This window comes from Hyperolius riggenbachi, chromosome 3 (assembly GCF_040937935.1).
Source record: "Hyperolius riggenbachi isolate aHypRig1 chromosome 3, aHypRig1.pri, whole genome shotgun sequence".
NCBI classification, from domain to species: Eukaryota; Metazoa; Chordata; class Amphibia; order Anura; family Hyperoliidae; genus Hyperolius; species Hyperolius riggenbachi.
The window spans coordinates 255598124-255610504 of record NC_090648.1 but is presented as its reverse complement, the minus strand read 5'-3'; the positions used below and the strand labels follow the sequence as shown (position 1 = coordinate 255610504).

The 12381-nt window shown below is 38.7% G+C and overlaps 1 protein-coding gene across 9 annotated transcripts in view; it reads right to left on the bottom strand.

The window, feature by feature from the left end:
• Positions 1–1406: 1406 nt before the first annotated feature.
• CACNA2D1 (calcium voltage-gated channel auxiliary subunit alpha2delta 1) overlaps positions 1407–12381 on the bottom strand; it is an 846695-nt gene continuing 835720 nt past the window's right edge. For 6 of the 9 annotated variants that reach the window (XM_068276177.1, XM_068276179.1, XM_068276181.1 and 3 more), the window contains 2 exons: positions 12012–12076; positions 1407–4273 (listed from right to left, as the gene is read on the bottom strand). In XM_068276177.1, coding sequence (XP_068132278.1) covers positions 4216–4273; positions 12012–12076 — 123 coding nt within the window. In that variant the 3' untranslated portion in view covers positions 1407–4215. The remainder of the gene's footprint in view (positions 4274–12011; positions 12077–12381) is intronic. The other 3 variants (XM_068276182.1, XM_068276185.1, XM_068276178.1) reach the window with 2 other exon arrangements.

Genomic DNA, 12381 nt, shown 5'->3' with positions numbered 1-12381 from the left:
TCCATCTCTTCATAGGGGATTCTCAGGGATTTATTTATTTTCAAAAGCACTTAGTGAATGGCAGTTGCTCTGTCCAACTGCTAAAAAACTGTGTAGCGAGAACAAAGGCTGGCCAGCATCATTGTATAAATCCTTTTTAGGGAATATCTTTATAAAGAATAAAAGCCTTGCTGATAATCCCCTATGAAGAGATGGACTAGTCCACAACCTGTCACTTCTGTCAGATTTCTGCTACCTACTGTAAGTGACAGCAACGTAGGAGAAAAGTAATTTATGGCTCATTTTATTCTGGAAAAAACGTACTTCCTATTTGTCTGTTTGCACATATTTTAAATTTTAACTTTTTCGCCATAGTGCCCCTTTAATGTTACACCTTGCAGCAAAGAGACTTCCTTCTGTAAAATGAAGGCTACCATTGGACTTGAAACAATTAGCTATACAAAATGTCATGTGATTGTGAAGTTAAAAAGCAACATGATTCCAATATGCCAGAATAAATATGAAAAACACTTGTCAAAATCAGATTAGATATGTGTTTAAACTGAGTTTGAAGGCGAGTTTGCATGAGTTTCATTTAGGAAAGCAGGGGTTAGGATAGGTTTAACTTATAATGATTAACAATACAGTTATAATAGAATCCACCATAACATCATCTATGACTGTATGGTTCGGCTCCTGCTCAGCATTAGAAAAGGGGAGGCTGCAGCGCATCATCACCTGATCAGCGGAAAGGATAATTGGCTGTAGCTTACCTTCCCTGCAGGATCTTTACGCTAGCAGGTGCAGAAAGAGAGCAACCAAAATTGCCTCTGACCCCTCTCACCCAGCTCACTCCATCTTCCAGCGCATGCCATCAGGAGTAAGATTCCGGTCAATCGCTACCAAAACCTCTAGACACAGGAACAGCTTTTTTCCTCAAGCGTAGCCATACTTAATTCTGAACCACGTTAGAGCTGCTAGGACTGAAAGTAATCAGCACAGAACTAAACATGAACAATTCTCACATTGCTTACTGCCACTATACTTATAATGTCCTTAACTTGTAATATTCACACTGTCTGTCCTTGTATTGTTTTTGTTTGTGTTTGTTAAGCAACTGCCAAGACAAATTCCTTGTAGGTGCAAACTTACTTGGCGAAAATAAATTGATTCTGATTCTGATAATGAACTACACGGTTTTCACATTGTACGGCTGAGTTATCTTGTAACAGCTGTGTATGCAGTGTCTCGCATTACCAAGAGAAAAAAATAAATAAAAGTGCATTATATTATAGTCTGAATATTATTAATAGCAATTATTTAATGTTAGTTTTTATTGAGTTATTTAAAAGAAATTAGGAAGCAGTTAAGAACACAATACAAACTGAAATACATCCAAAAGCTATCTTGGGTTTGTTTGCTTTTTTTATTACAGTATAATAAATATTGAAATATTTCAAAAGTGGGAAAAAATGAAACTAGAATTCAATAAAGAAAGCTTTATACTAGTAAGTATGCATATAAATGCATTGTATATAATATAGGTGCTGCTTTTTAACTGTATGTTTGAATATATAGCTACTGGTATTGGTACTGTTGTACAACAGTTCATTTTTTGTCAAATGAACAAATAAAATATACATTTTGGCTTTAGCTTTCCTGCAGACCTAATTAAGGATCATCAAGTCTAAAATACAAGTTGGATTACAAAAGTTGTTAAAACAAATATACACAATATGTATACAATTTCCAGTACATTAATACATTTCTAGGCATCTTCCACTGTATACACAATTGTTTTACAACTACCTGTTATTTATAGAGATAAACCAAAGTTTTACCCAAAGTTATTTATTCAGACCACGTGACCATGTTTTTGATGGGACCACGGGACCCATCAAGAAGCACTTAGACTTTACTTTATAAGAAAACAAAAATTAATTTCGACAGCAATTGGCAGATTGATCTGCAGATTTTTATTAAAAAAGATTTTCATTAGTTTAGAGATTAGTGAGGCTCTCCTTGTGCAAAACTTTAGTACACCTCTAGTACATAAAAAGTTAAAACTTTAAACTAATCATTATTGATCAGCAAAATTAACTGATAAAGTTAAATTGTCTCAGCAATTTGGCAGTTTAGTTATTTATCAATTTGCTCAGATATTCATACGTTTCTGATATAACAACAATACACTTTACATTTTTGTTCTTAGAAGCCAGGGCGCAAAAAGTGGCAATATTTTTTTTAGAAAACACCATGTTTTTTGGTCTCTTCCATAACTTTGTTTCAGATGGTTTCCCTTCTTGCTCTATACTTTTTACATCTTTTAGATAATTTACTTGAGGATAGAAAGATAGACAGGATAGAAAGGCTACATTGCTAATCTGCGCTGCCCTACCACAAGTCACTATGACAAGGAGCCTTGGCTTCCAATGCAAAAATAACTTAAATTATTGTTCATCATTTATTGTAACATTATTCCACAGGTTTGTAAAATGTTTAGCTTGGGATTCAGATTAGGTCGACTATGAGCCAGCAGTTTTCATTCAAGAAGCAACTTGCAGCTGCTTTACCAAAACAATTAAACCTAAACCAACCAAATGTGATAAAAAATTTGCTGTTGCCTTTAATGAAGTATAATTATATTAATGAAATGTAAACAGTTGTAGTTATATGCATTGTTAAAAATACGATTAATAATTACTTTAGTTTAGTTAAAAAAATAGTTCACTAGTAAAAAACAAAGATGATCCATGTTCTGGACTTTAACCTTTAGTTAAGAACCCCTGATTTTTCCATATTTGACGCAGATAGCACATTAGTCCCATGCAATGGCGTTTCCCACTGATGTCAATAAACACAAACATGTAACACACATTGTCTTTGCGCTGCTACATTTTTTTTTAGTAAGATTTGCAAATATCAGTGTTACAAGCAAATAAATTTGCTTTCTCTGTCTTTACCACTCGCCCACTCTATCATGCATATACTGTTTTGCAGACTTGGTCTTTACAGGCCAAATCTTTGTATAGCTTAATGGCAGTTACTGCATTAAATAAATAGAATAAATAAATGTTTATGATATCATACGTTTCAATGATACCTTTGGAATACATATATTTAAACTATCTGGATTCCATTGCACAGCACATCGTTAATTTGTTATATAAATTTTATCATGAAAGCTGATTGATTACCAATACACTGCTGTGCTGACAGTTGCCACACATCAAAGCAATCACTCAAGTAAAAAGCCTGTAGCTTACTAAATTTATCTTAGCCAATTAACCCTAATAAACCACATACAGCAGCAACAGCATTAACATGCTAAATACCATTGGTAAGTTCTCTAACCAAAATATTTTTGAACAAAAATCTCTGAGTTTTGAAAAGGTTTGGTTAGTGTTGATATAGAATCACATGTACAAAACTATAGCTGTAAAGATTTACACATCACTCAGAGTCACAAAGTTCATACACCCAAATACCCATTAAAATGTTTATGCAAATAATATACACTATATACTAAGTTCCCAATGCTCACGAGAGCATCAAAAAATCTTATATATATTTTTTTTACTCCCATTTGGCAAACCAAGCCATTCATTATACATAATAAGGCATTTCAATGATTTTAAATATTTTTAGATGACTAACCAACACTTGTACTTGACTAAAACAGGAGCATTTCAGATGTTTTTTACATATCTTTATACATATTAAAAGCAGAATTTATTTTCTAAACACAGTGCACAATAATAAAATAGATCTGATGTACTCAAGTAGACGCAAAAAGGGCTGGGAGTGCAACAAACCAAAATTCAAAAAAATTCTACAAATCATGTACAGAAGCAATAGTAAAGGGAGCCCTTTTACATAAAGTCATTGACGATGCAACAAAGAGATCATCTTAGATTGTTCAATAAAGCACACTGAATGTAGATTTCTGTTCTGGTGGCATAGATGATGCAGCATTCACAGAATTCGCCATTGAGGATTTGACACTCCAACATGCAGACTTTGTAGAGGTCTCTATGAATCTTTCACACATTGATAGTTATAGCATGGACACAGCCATTCTTCTGAGGTCTCAGTCAAGGAACCCCATTTAAGGTAAATCCAGGTTAAACTTTTGGCAGGATGTTGATATTAGCAATTCATATTTTGGTTTTCAGGGTCATAATTGATAATGCTTGCTACTAGATAAGAGCCAAAGCAGGACAAGCTGAATGCCTATCATGGACCATAAAGAAGGAGATAAGCCAGAAACTCCACCACAATCACTGTCGTCCTCCTGCAAGGAAGTGATATTGGTAAGTTATTAAGAACTCATTCTAACCACATCCTTTTTCTCAATATATAAGAAGTAAGTTGTTCTACTTAAAAATAAGAATACCTTAATATTGAATAATTATGACATTACCATTATTGGTTATGATATGGTAAATTAAAATAAACTGTTAGTGCATATTTATATAAGAGTGATTTTACGCAGTAGTATACAAACAAAGGTTGAAGCAAAAATGCATCTATTTGTTCATTTTTTATGTGACGTATAAATTAAATTATAACCAGTTGCACACATTTCCTAAGCATATTCATATATGTGTTAAATGTCTTCAGATTCCTTCGCATGCCTTGAAATAGGTTGAACGCTTCTCAAGCAGTTTCAAAGCATGATCGTTTAACAATATTTTGATTTTCCAATAAATAAAAAAAGACCAAAACCTTGGCAGTTGTGATCATACATGATGCATTTATTACTCCAATCCCCAAAATTAAATGCTGCTAAGCCATGGAAACAAATCTGTATCCAAAGGGTTGTCAATTCTATTCCTAGGCCTTAACAACAAAATTGTGTGGATCTTCACAGAAGAGCTTAGGAAAATGTAGCTATTAATATAAAAAAGTGGTTAATCAAAATAAGGACTAAAATGCAGAAGTGAATTTTAGCTCCATTGATAGCATGAGCAAACTGCACATGAAGATTAGTAATGCCTCATTACAATACCACATTACTGCTAGCTAGCTATTCTAAAGTTTATTTATAAACAGGATATAAACTTATCTATTCATGGTTGTAATTGTAATAACTAGGAGTGGTCAGTGAGATGCTTAAAATTCCAAGTGGATGCATATTTTATGTTAATTGTATGCAGATTAATGCAACTTGGAAAAGGGCCAATCAAATGCAGTAGATGCAGTAGATGCTGTGTTTGATTGGTCCATCTCCAAGCTGCAATAATGTAAATAATATTTGCATCATCTTGCAAGTTAGCATCTCATTGACCATCCCAAGTAATAACTTACCCTCAACTAAAACTAAATGGCCCTTTTTTGATCTTGAAGGGGGCAATACACGATACAATAAAACTTTCAATTTTCCCGTGTATTCAATCTAAATGATCAAATCGAATGAAAGTTGAAAATGTTTTCTTTTTATCAATAAATTTGAACGATTATCCCGTTTTTTCGAGAAAAATCTGATTGGACATGCCGGAAAAATCTTTATATTCGATCTAACGGAATAATCAAACTAAATTATCTAAATCGGAAAAAAAAATTGTACCATGTATGGGCACATTTAGGGTGACATTTGTAGGCATAAGTGCTGTAGATAAACACTGAGCATAGCTGAGCAGTATTTACTACTCAATGGAGAGAAAAGGGGGATAGGCATCACCAAAGACATGTGTTCTTCTATATGAAGAGTAGAGATCAGCAGCACCAAATCAGTAGTGCTGTTGATCTCTACTCTTCATGCTTTGGGAGCTGCTGGACTACAGCTCCATATCAGCCTAGCACACGTTTACCCTCACTTGGGTGCCTATTGACTATGGTTAACATGGGTTCCTCTATAGTCATTTAGCAATCCTCTGTGTCAGATTAATAAACATCATAGAGATGCTGTACACATGACAACGTATTTGCCAAGACCTCACATAATGATTTTTTTTTAGTTTCCTCTAGTGTGTTATTAGACTTACTGATTTGAGCTGTGTCCATTCTCCACTTAGTAATTTACCAAGTGGTCAAGATGTCCTTTAATTGCATCAAACCCAGCATTAGCTTCTCACTCTGTGCAAGTGTTTTTTTCTTTTGTACACTGTGTGATAGTGTAAGCATACTAATATTTACATGTACTGTACATGCTTCCTTCTATACATAACAGAACTACCTCCCATAAGAGCATTTCCACCTTTTCTCATCTCCACTACATTCACATATTTTTACTATATGTTCAGATCTTTGATGAAAAAACAAATTGAAAAACTGATTTAATGCTGATTATTTTAATAAATATTGGCACCTAATCAATTACTCTTTATTTTAAGTTATCTCCTAGAAGATAATGTTTCATGTTATACTTAAAATACCTTTGCAGCACTCTGCAATTGAAAAAGTGATGAAAAGATGGTGAAAAAGAACTGTTAAAATTATCCCGAGTATTTTCTTGTTTGCCAGTAGCTTAAAATGCCTTTTATTGATCAGGTGTAATAATATCACCTAGGACAACTCCAGCATTGCGAGCCGAGGTTCTCGCACATTTTTGATACGGTTCAAATTAATTGGTGGGACTGAATTAACCACTTGAGGACCTAGGGCTTTCTACCCCTTAAGGACCGGCCACTTTTTTTTCCATTCAGACCACTGCAGCTTTCACGGTTTATTGCTCGGTCATACAACCTACCACCTAAATGAATTTTGGCTCCTTTTCTTGTCACTAATAAAGCTTTCTTTTGGTGCTATTTGATTGCTCCTGCGATTTTTACTTTTTATTATATTCATCAAAAAAGACATGAATTTTGGCAAAAAAATGATTTTTTTTAACTTTCTGTGCTGACATTTTTCAAATAAAGTAAAATTTCTGTATACATGCAGCGCGAAAAATATGGACAAACATGTTTTGGATTAAAAAAAAACATTCAGTGTATATTTATTGGTTTGGGTAAAAGTTATAGCGTTTACAAACTATGGTGCAAAAAGTGAATTTTCCCATTTTCAAGCATCTATGACTTTTCTGACCCCCTGTCATGTTTCATGAGGGGCTAGAATTCCAGGATAGTATAAATACCCCCCAAATGACCCCATTTTGGAAAGAAGACATCCCAAAGTATTCACTGAGAGGCATAGTGAGGTCATAGAAGATATTATTTTTTGTCACAAGTAAGCGGAAAATGACACTTTGTGACAAAAAAAAAAAAAAAAGTTTCCATTTCTTCTAACTTGCGACAAAAAAAAAATGAAATCTGCCACGGACTCACCATGCCCCTCTCTGAATACCTTGAAGGGTCTACTTTCCAAAATGGGGTCATTTGTGGGGTGTGTTTACTGTCCTGACATTTTGGGGGGTGCTAAATTGTAAGCACCCCTGTAATGCCTAAAGGTGCTCATTGGACTTTGGACCCCTTAGCGCAGTTAGGCTGCAAAAAAGTGCCACACATGTGGTATTGCCGTACTCAGGAGAAGTAGTATAATGTGTTTTGGGGTGTATTTTTAAACATACCCATGCTGGGTGGGAGAAATATCTCTGTAAATGACAATTTGTTAATTTTTTTACACACAATTGTCCATTTACAGAGATCTTTCTCCCACTTAGCATGGGTATGTGTAAAAATACCCCCCAAAACACATTGTACTACTTCTCCCGAGTACGGCGATACCACATGTGTGGCACTTTTTTGCACCCTAACTGCGCTAAAGGGCCCAAAGTCCAATGAGTACCTTTAGGATTTCACAGGTCATTTTGAGAAATTTCGTTTCAAGACTACTCCTCACGGTTTAGGGCCCCTAAAATGCCAGGACAGTATAGGAAATGACCCCATTTTAGAAAGAAGACACCCCAAGGTATTCGGTTAGTAGTACGGTGAGTTCATAGAAGATTTTATTTTTTGTCACAAGTTAGCGGAAAATGACACTTTGTGAAAAAAACCAATAAAAATCAATTTCCGCTAACTTGTGACAAAAAATAAAATCTTCTATGAACTCACCGTACTACTAACAGAATACCTTGGGGTGTCTTCTGTTTCAAGACTACTCCTCACGGTTTAGGGCCCCTAAAATGCCAGGGCAGTATAGGAGCCCCACTAATGACCCCATTTTAGAAAGAAGACACCCCAAGGTATTCCGTTAGGAGTATGGTGAGTTCATAGAAGTTTTTATTTTTTTGTCACAATTTAGCGGAAATTGATTTTAATTGTTTTTTTTCACAAAGTGTCATTTTCCGCTAACTTGTGACAAAAAATAAAATCTTCTATGAACTCACCATACTCCTAACGGAATACGTTTGGGTGTCTTCTTTCTAGAATGGGGTCATTTGTGGGGTTCCTATACTGCCCTGGCATTTTAGGGGCCCTAAACCGTGAGGAGTAGTCTTGAAACAAAAATGACCTGTGAAATCCTAAAGGTACTCATTGGACTTTGGGCCCCTTAGCGCAGTTAGGCTGCAAAAAAGTGCCAATCATGTGGTATCGCCGTACTCGGGAGATGTAGTATAATGTGTTTTGGGGTGTATTTTTACACATACCCTTGCTGGGTGGGACAAATACCTCTGTAAATGACAATTGTTTGATTTTTTTTACACACAATTGTCCATTTACAGAGAGATTTCTCCCACCCAGCATGGGTATGTGTAAAAATACACCCCAAAACACATTATACTACTTCTCCTGAGTACGGCGATACCACATGTGTGACACTTTTTTGCAGCCTAGGTGCGCTAAGGGGCCCAACGTCCTAATCACAGGTCATTTTGAGGCATTTGTTTTCTAGACTACTCCTCACGGTTTAGGGCCCCTAAAATGCCAGGGCAGTATAGGAACCCCACAAGTGACCCCATTTTAGAAAGAAGACACCCCAAGGTATTCTGTTAGGTGTATGGCGAGTTCATAGAAGATTTTATTTTTTGTCACAAGTTAGTGAAAAATGACACTTTGTGAAAAAAAAACAAAAATCAATTTCCGCTATTTTTTGACAAAAAATAAAATCTTCTATGAACTCGTCATACACCTAACAGAATACATTGGGGTGTCTTTTTTCTAAAATGGGGTCCGTTTCTGGGGTTCCTATACCGCCCTGGCATTTTACGGGCCCAAAACCGTGAGTAGTCTGGAAACCAAATGTCTCAAAATGACTGTTCAGGGGTATAAGCATCTGCAAATTTTGATGACAGGTGGTCTATGAGGGGGCGAATTTTGTGGAACCGGTCATATGCGGGGTGGCCTTTTAGATAACAGGTTGTATTGGGCCTGATCTGATGGATAGGAGTGCTAGGGGGTGACAGGAGGTGATTGATGGGTGTCTCAGGGGGTGGTTAGAGGGGAAAATAGATGCAATCAATGAACTGGGGAGGTGATCGGAAGGGGGTCTGAGGGGGATCTGAGGGTTTGGCCGAGTGATCAGGAGCCCACACGGGGCAAATTAGGGCCTGATCTGATGGGTAGGTGTGCTAGGGGGTGACAGGAGGTGATTGATGGGTGTCTCAAGGTGTGATTAGAGGGGGGAATAGATGCAAGCAATGCACTAGCGAGGTGATCAGGGCTGGGGCCTGTGGGCATTCTGAGGGTGTGGGCGGGTGATTGAGTGCCCTAGGGGCAGATAGGGGTCTAATCTGATAGGTAGCAGTGACAGGGGGTGATTGATGGGTAATTAGTGGGTGTTTAGGGTAGAGAACAGATATAAACACTTCCCTTGGAAGGTGATCTGACGTCGGATCTGCGGGCGAACTATTGGTGTGGGTGGGTGATCAGATTGCCCGCAAGGGGCAGGTTAGGGGCTGATTGATGAGTGGCAGTGACAGGGGGTGATTGACAGGTGATTGACAGGTGATCAGTGGGTTATTACAGGGAAGAACAGATGTAACTAATGCACTGGCAAATTGATAAGGGGGGGTCTGAGGGCAATCTGAGCGTGTAGGCGGGTGATTGGGTGCCCGCAAGGGGCAGATTAGGGTCTGATCTGATGGGTAACAGTGACAGGTGGTGATAGGAGGTGATTGATGGGTAATTAGTGGGTGTTTAGAGGAGAGAATAGATGTAAACACTGCGTTTGGGTGGTGATCTGATGTCGGATCTGCAGGCGATCTATTGGTGTGGGTGGGTGATCAGATTGCCCGCAAGGGGCAGGTTAGGGGCTGATTGATGGGTGGCAGTGACAGGGGGTGATTGATGGGTGGCAGTGACAGGGGGTGATTGATGGGCGATTGACAGGTGATCAGTGGGTTATTACAGGGAAGAACAGATGTAAATATTGCACTGGCGAATTGATAAGGGGGGGTCTGAGGGCAATCTGAGCATGTAGGCGGGTGATTGGGTGCCCGCAAGGGGCAGATTAGGGTCTGATCTGATGGGAAACAGTGACAGGTGGTGATAGGGGGTGATTGATGGGTGATTGATGGGTAATTAGTGGGTGTTTAGAGGAGAGAATAGATGTAAACACTGCGTTTGGGTGGTGATCTGATGTCGGATCTGCGGGCGATCTATTGGTGTGGGTGGGTGATCAGATTGCCTGCAAGGGGCAGGTTAGGGGCTGATTGATGGGTGGCAGTGACAGGGGGTGATTGATGGGTGATTGACAGGTGATTGACAGGTGATTGACAGGTGATCAGGGGGGATAGATGCATACAGTACACAGGGGGGGGGGTCTGGGGAGAATCTGAGGGGTGGGGGTGATCAGGAGGGGGCAGTGGGCAGGGGGGGAGATAAAAAAAAATAGCGTTGACAGATAGTGATAGGGAGTGATTGATGGGTGATTAGGGGGGTGATTGGGTGCAAACAGGGGTCTGGGGGGTGGGCAGGGGGGGGTCTGAGGGGTGCTGTGGGCGATCTGGGGCGGGGGGGGGGGGGGAATCAGTGTGCTTGCTGCAGACTAGGGTGGCTGCAGCCTGCCCTGGTGGTCCCTCGGACATTGGGACCACCAGGGCAGGAGGCAGCCTGTATAATACACTTTGTAAACATTACAAAGTGTATTATACACTTTGTATGCGGCGATCGCGGGGTTAACATCCCACCGGCGCTTCCGTATAGCCGGCGGGATGTTGCGGCGGGCGAGCGGTGACAGGCGCCGGCGGAGGATCGCGTCACGGATGACACAATCGCTCCGCCCATGCCCTTAAATGGACCGCCACCTCTGTGGGTGAGCCGGTCCTTAAGGGCTCCACTTCCCGGCCGCCCCTGTGCGTTAGGCGGTCGGGAAGTGGTTAAGAAAGAGGCGATTCATCAAGTAGAACAGATTAGAGATTACTCCATTTCTCATCCATCCTATACATTAGCATGGATATGGCCCTCGAGGACTGAAGTTGGACAGCCCTGACCTAAGAGAAAACTAATGAGAAAAGGCGATTTGAATGAGGGCCATTTTATGCAATATTAATTAACATCCATATAGCCAAGGAAAAGGTAAATGTGTGCATCTTTTGGTGAACCAACTAACCAAATTTAACTGATTATAATTATTTGATTGGACACTGCCAGTCATGTTAATATACACTTCACTGCAAGCTGAACCTCACCATGAAAGTGTAGAAATCACCACAAAGGTTCTACAAAAAAACACAATACCCTGAACTTTTAGGGGAGATGAGAAGGAAAAAAGCGGTTGAAATATATCAGTTTGAAGATGGCTGCAAAGCTACTTCTAAAGTTCTGACCCCCCCCCCCAACGAGACCCACTGGGTCCAATATGACCCAAGCTATAAGTAAGAACATTTCCTGTGTAATAGACACATTTTGAGATCTCCAGGCCAGGTCTGCAGAATCACTAAAAAGAACCTTAGTAAATGAGATCAGTAATTATTCAGTTTACAGATTTTGCTAACTTTCCTAGCCCTTTTAGCTTTGAATAACATTTGTGTCTCAGAAACGAGACATGAAATTTGGATAGTATTAATGAATTCTGGTACATTTAAGTGAGACCATTTAAACCCTCCAGATATGTTGTAATTTACTTACCGCGCGTAATACAAACTTATTTCAAACAGAAACAAAATAAAAAAAAAAGTTAAGGACTGAATTCATCAACACAATAATACTTGCAGTAAAATGAAGAGAGGAGTGGACATCAAGGCAGTTGCACCACTTGGTGTGCATAAAGGCCCATCCTATTAATAACAGGCAAAGTAGCAAGCAGAAGAAAAAAAAACAATAAAAGGCACACAAGATGAAATCACATGCAGTTTGCAAGCAGACACGAGCTCACACAATTCATCTAGAGTTCAGGCTCACAATATTAAATTAGAAAGGATTTACATTTCTCAAGCCACCACTGATTAGCTTAAAGGTTAGAAAGAAATACTTTCACACAATATTAATTAGAATCAAATACAATATTTTAATGGACTCAATAGTGAAATACTGTCCATGTAGGACTGAAATGTTGAACTGCCTCAAGGTATTCAGGACTGCT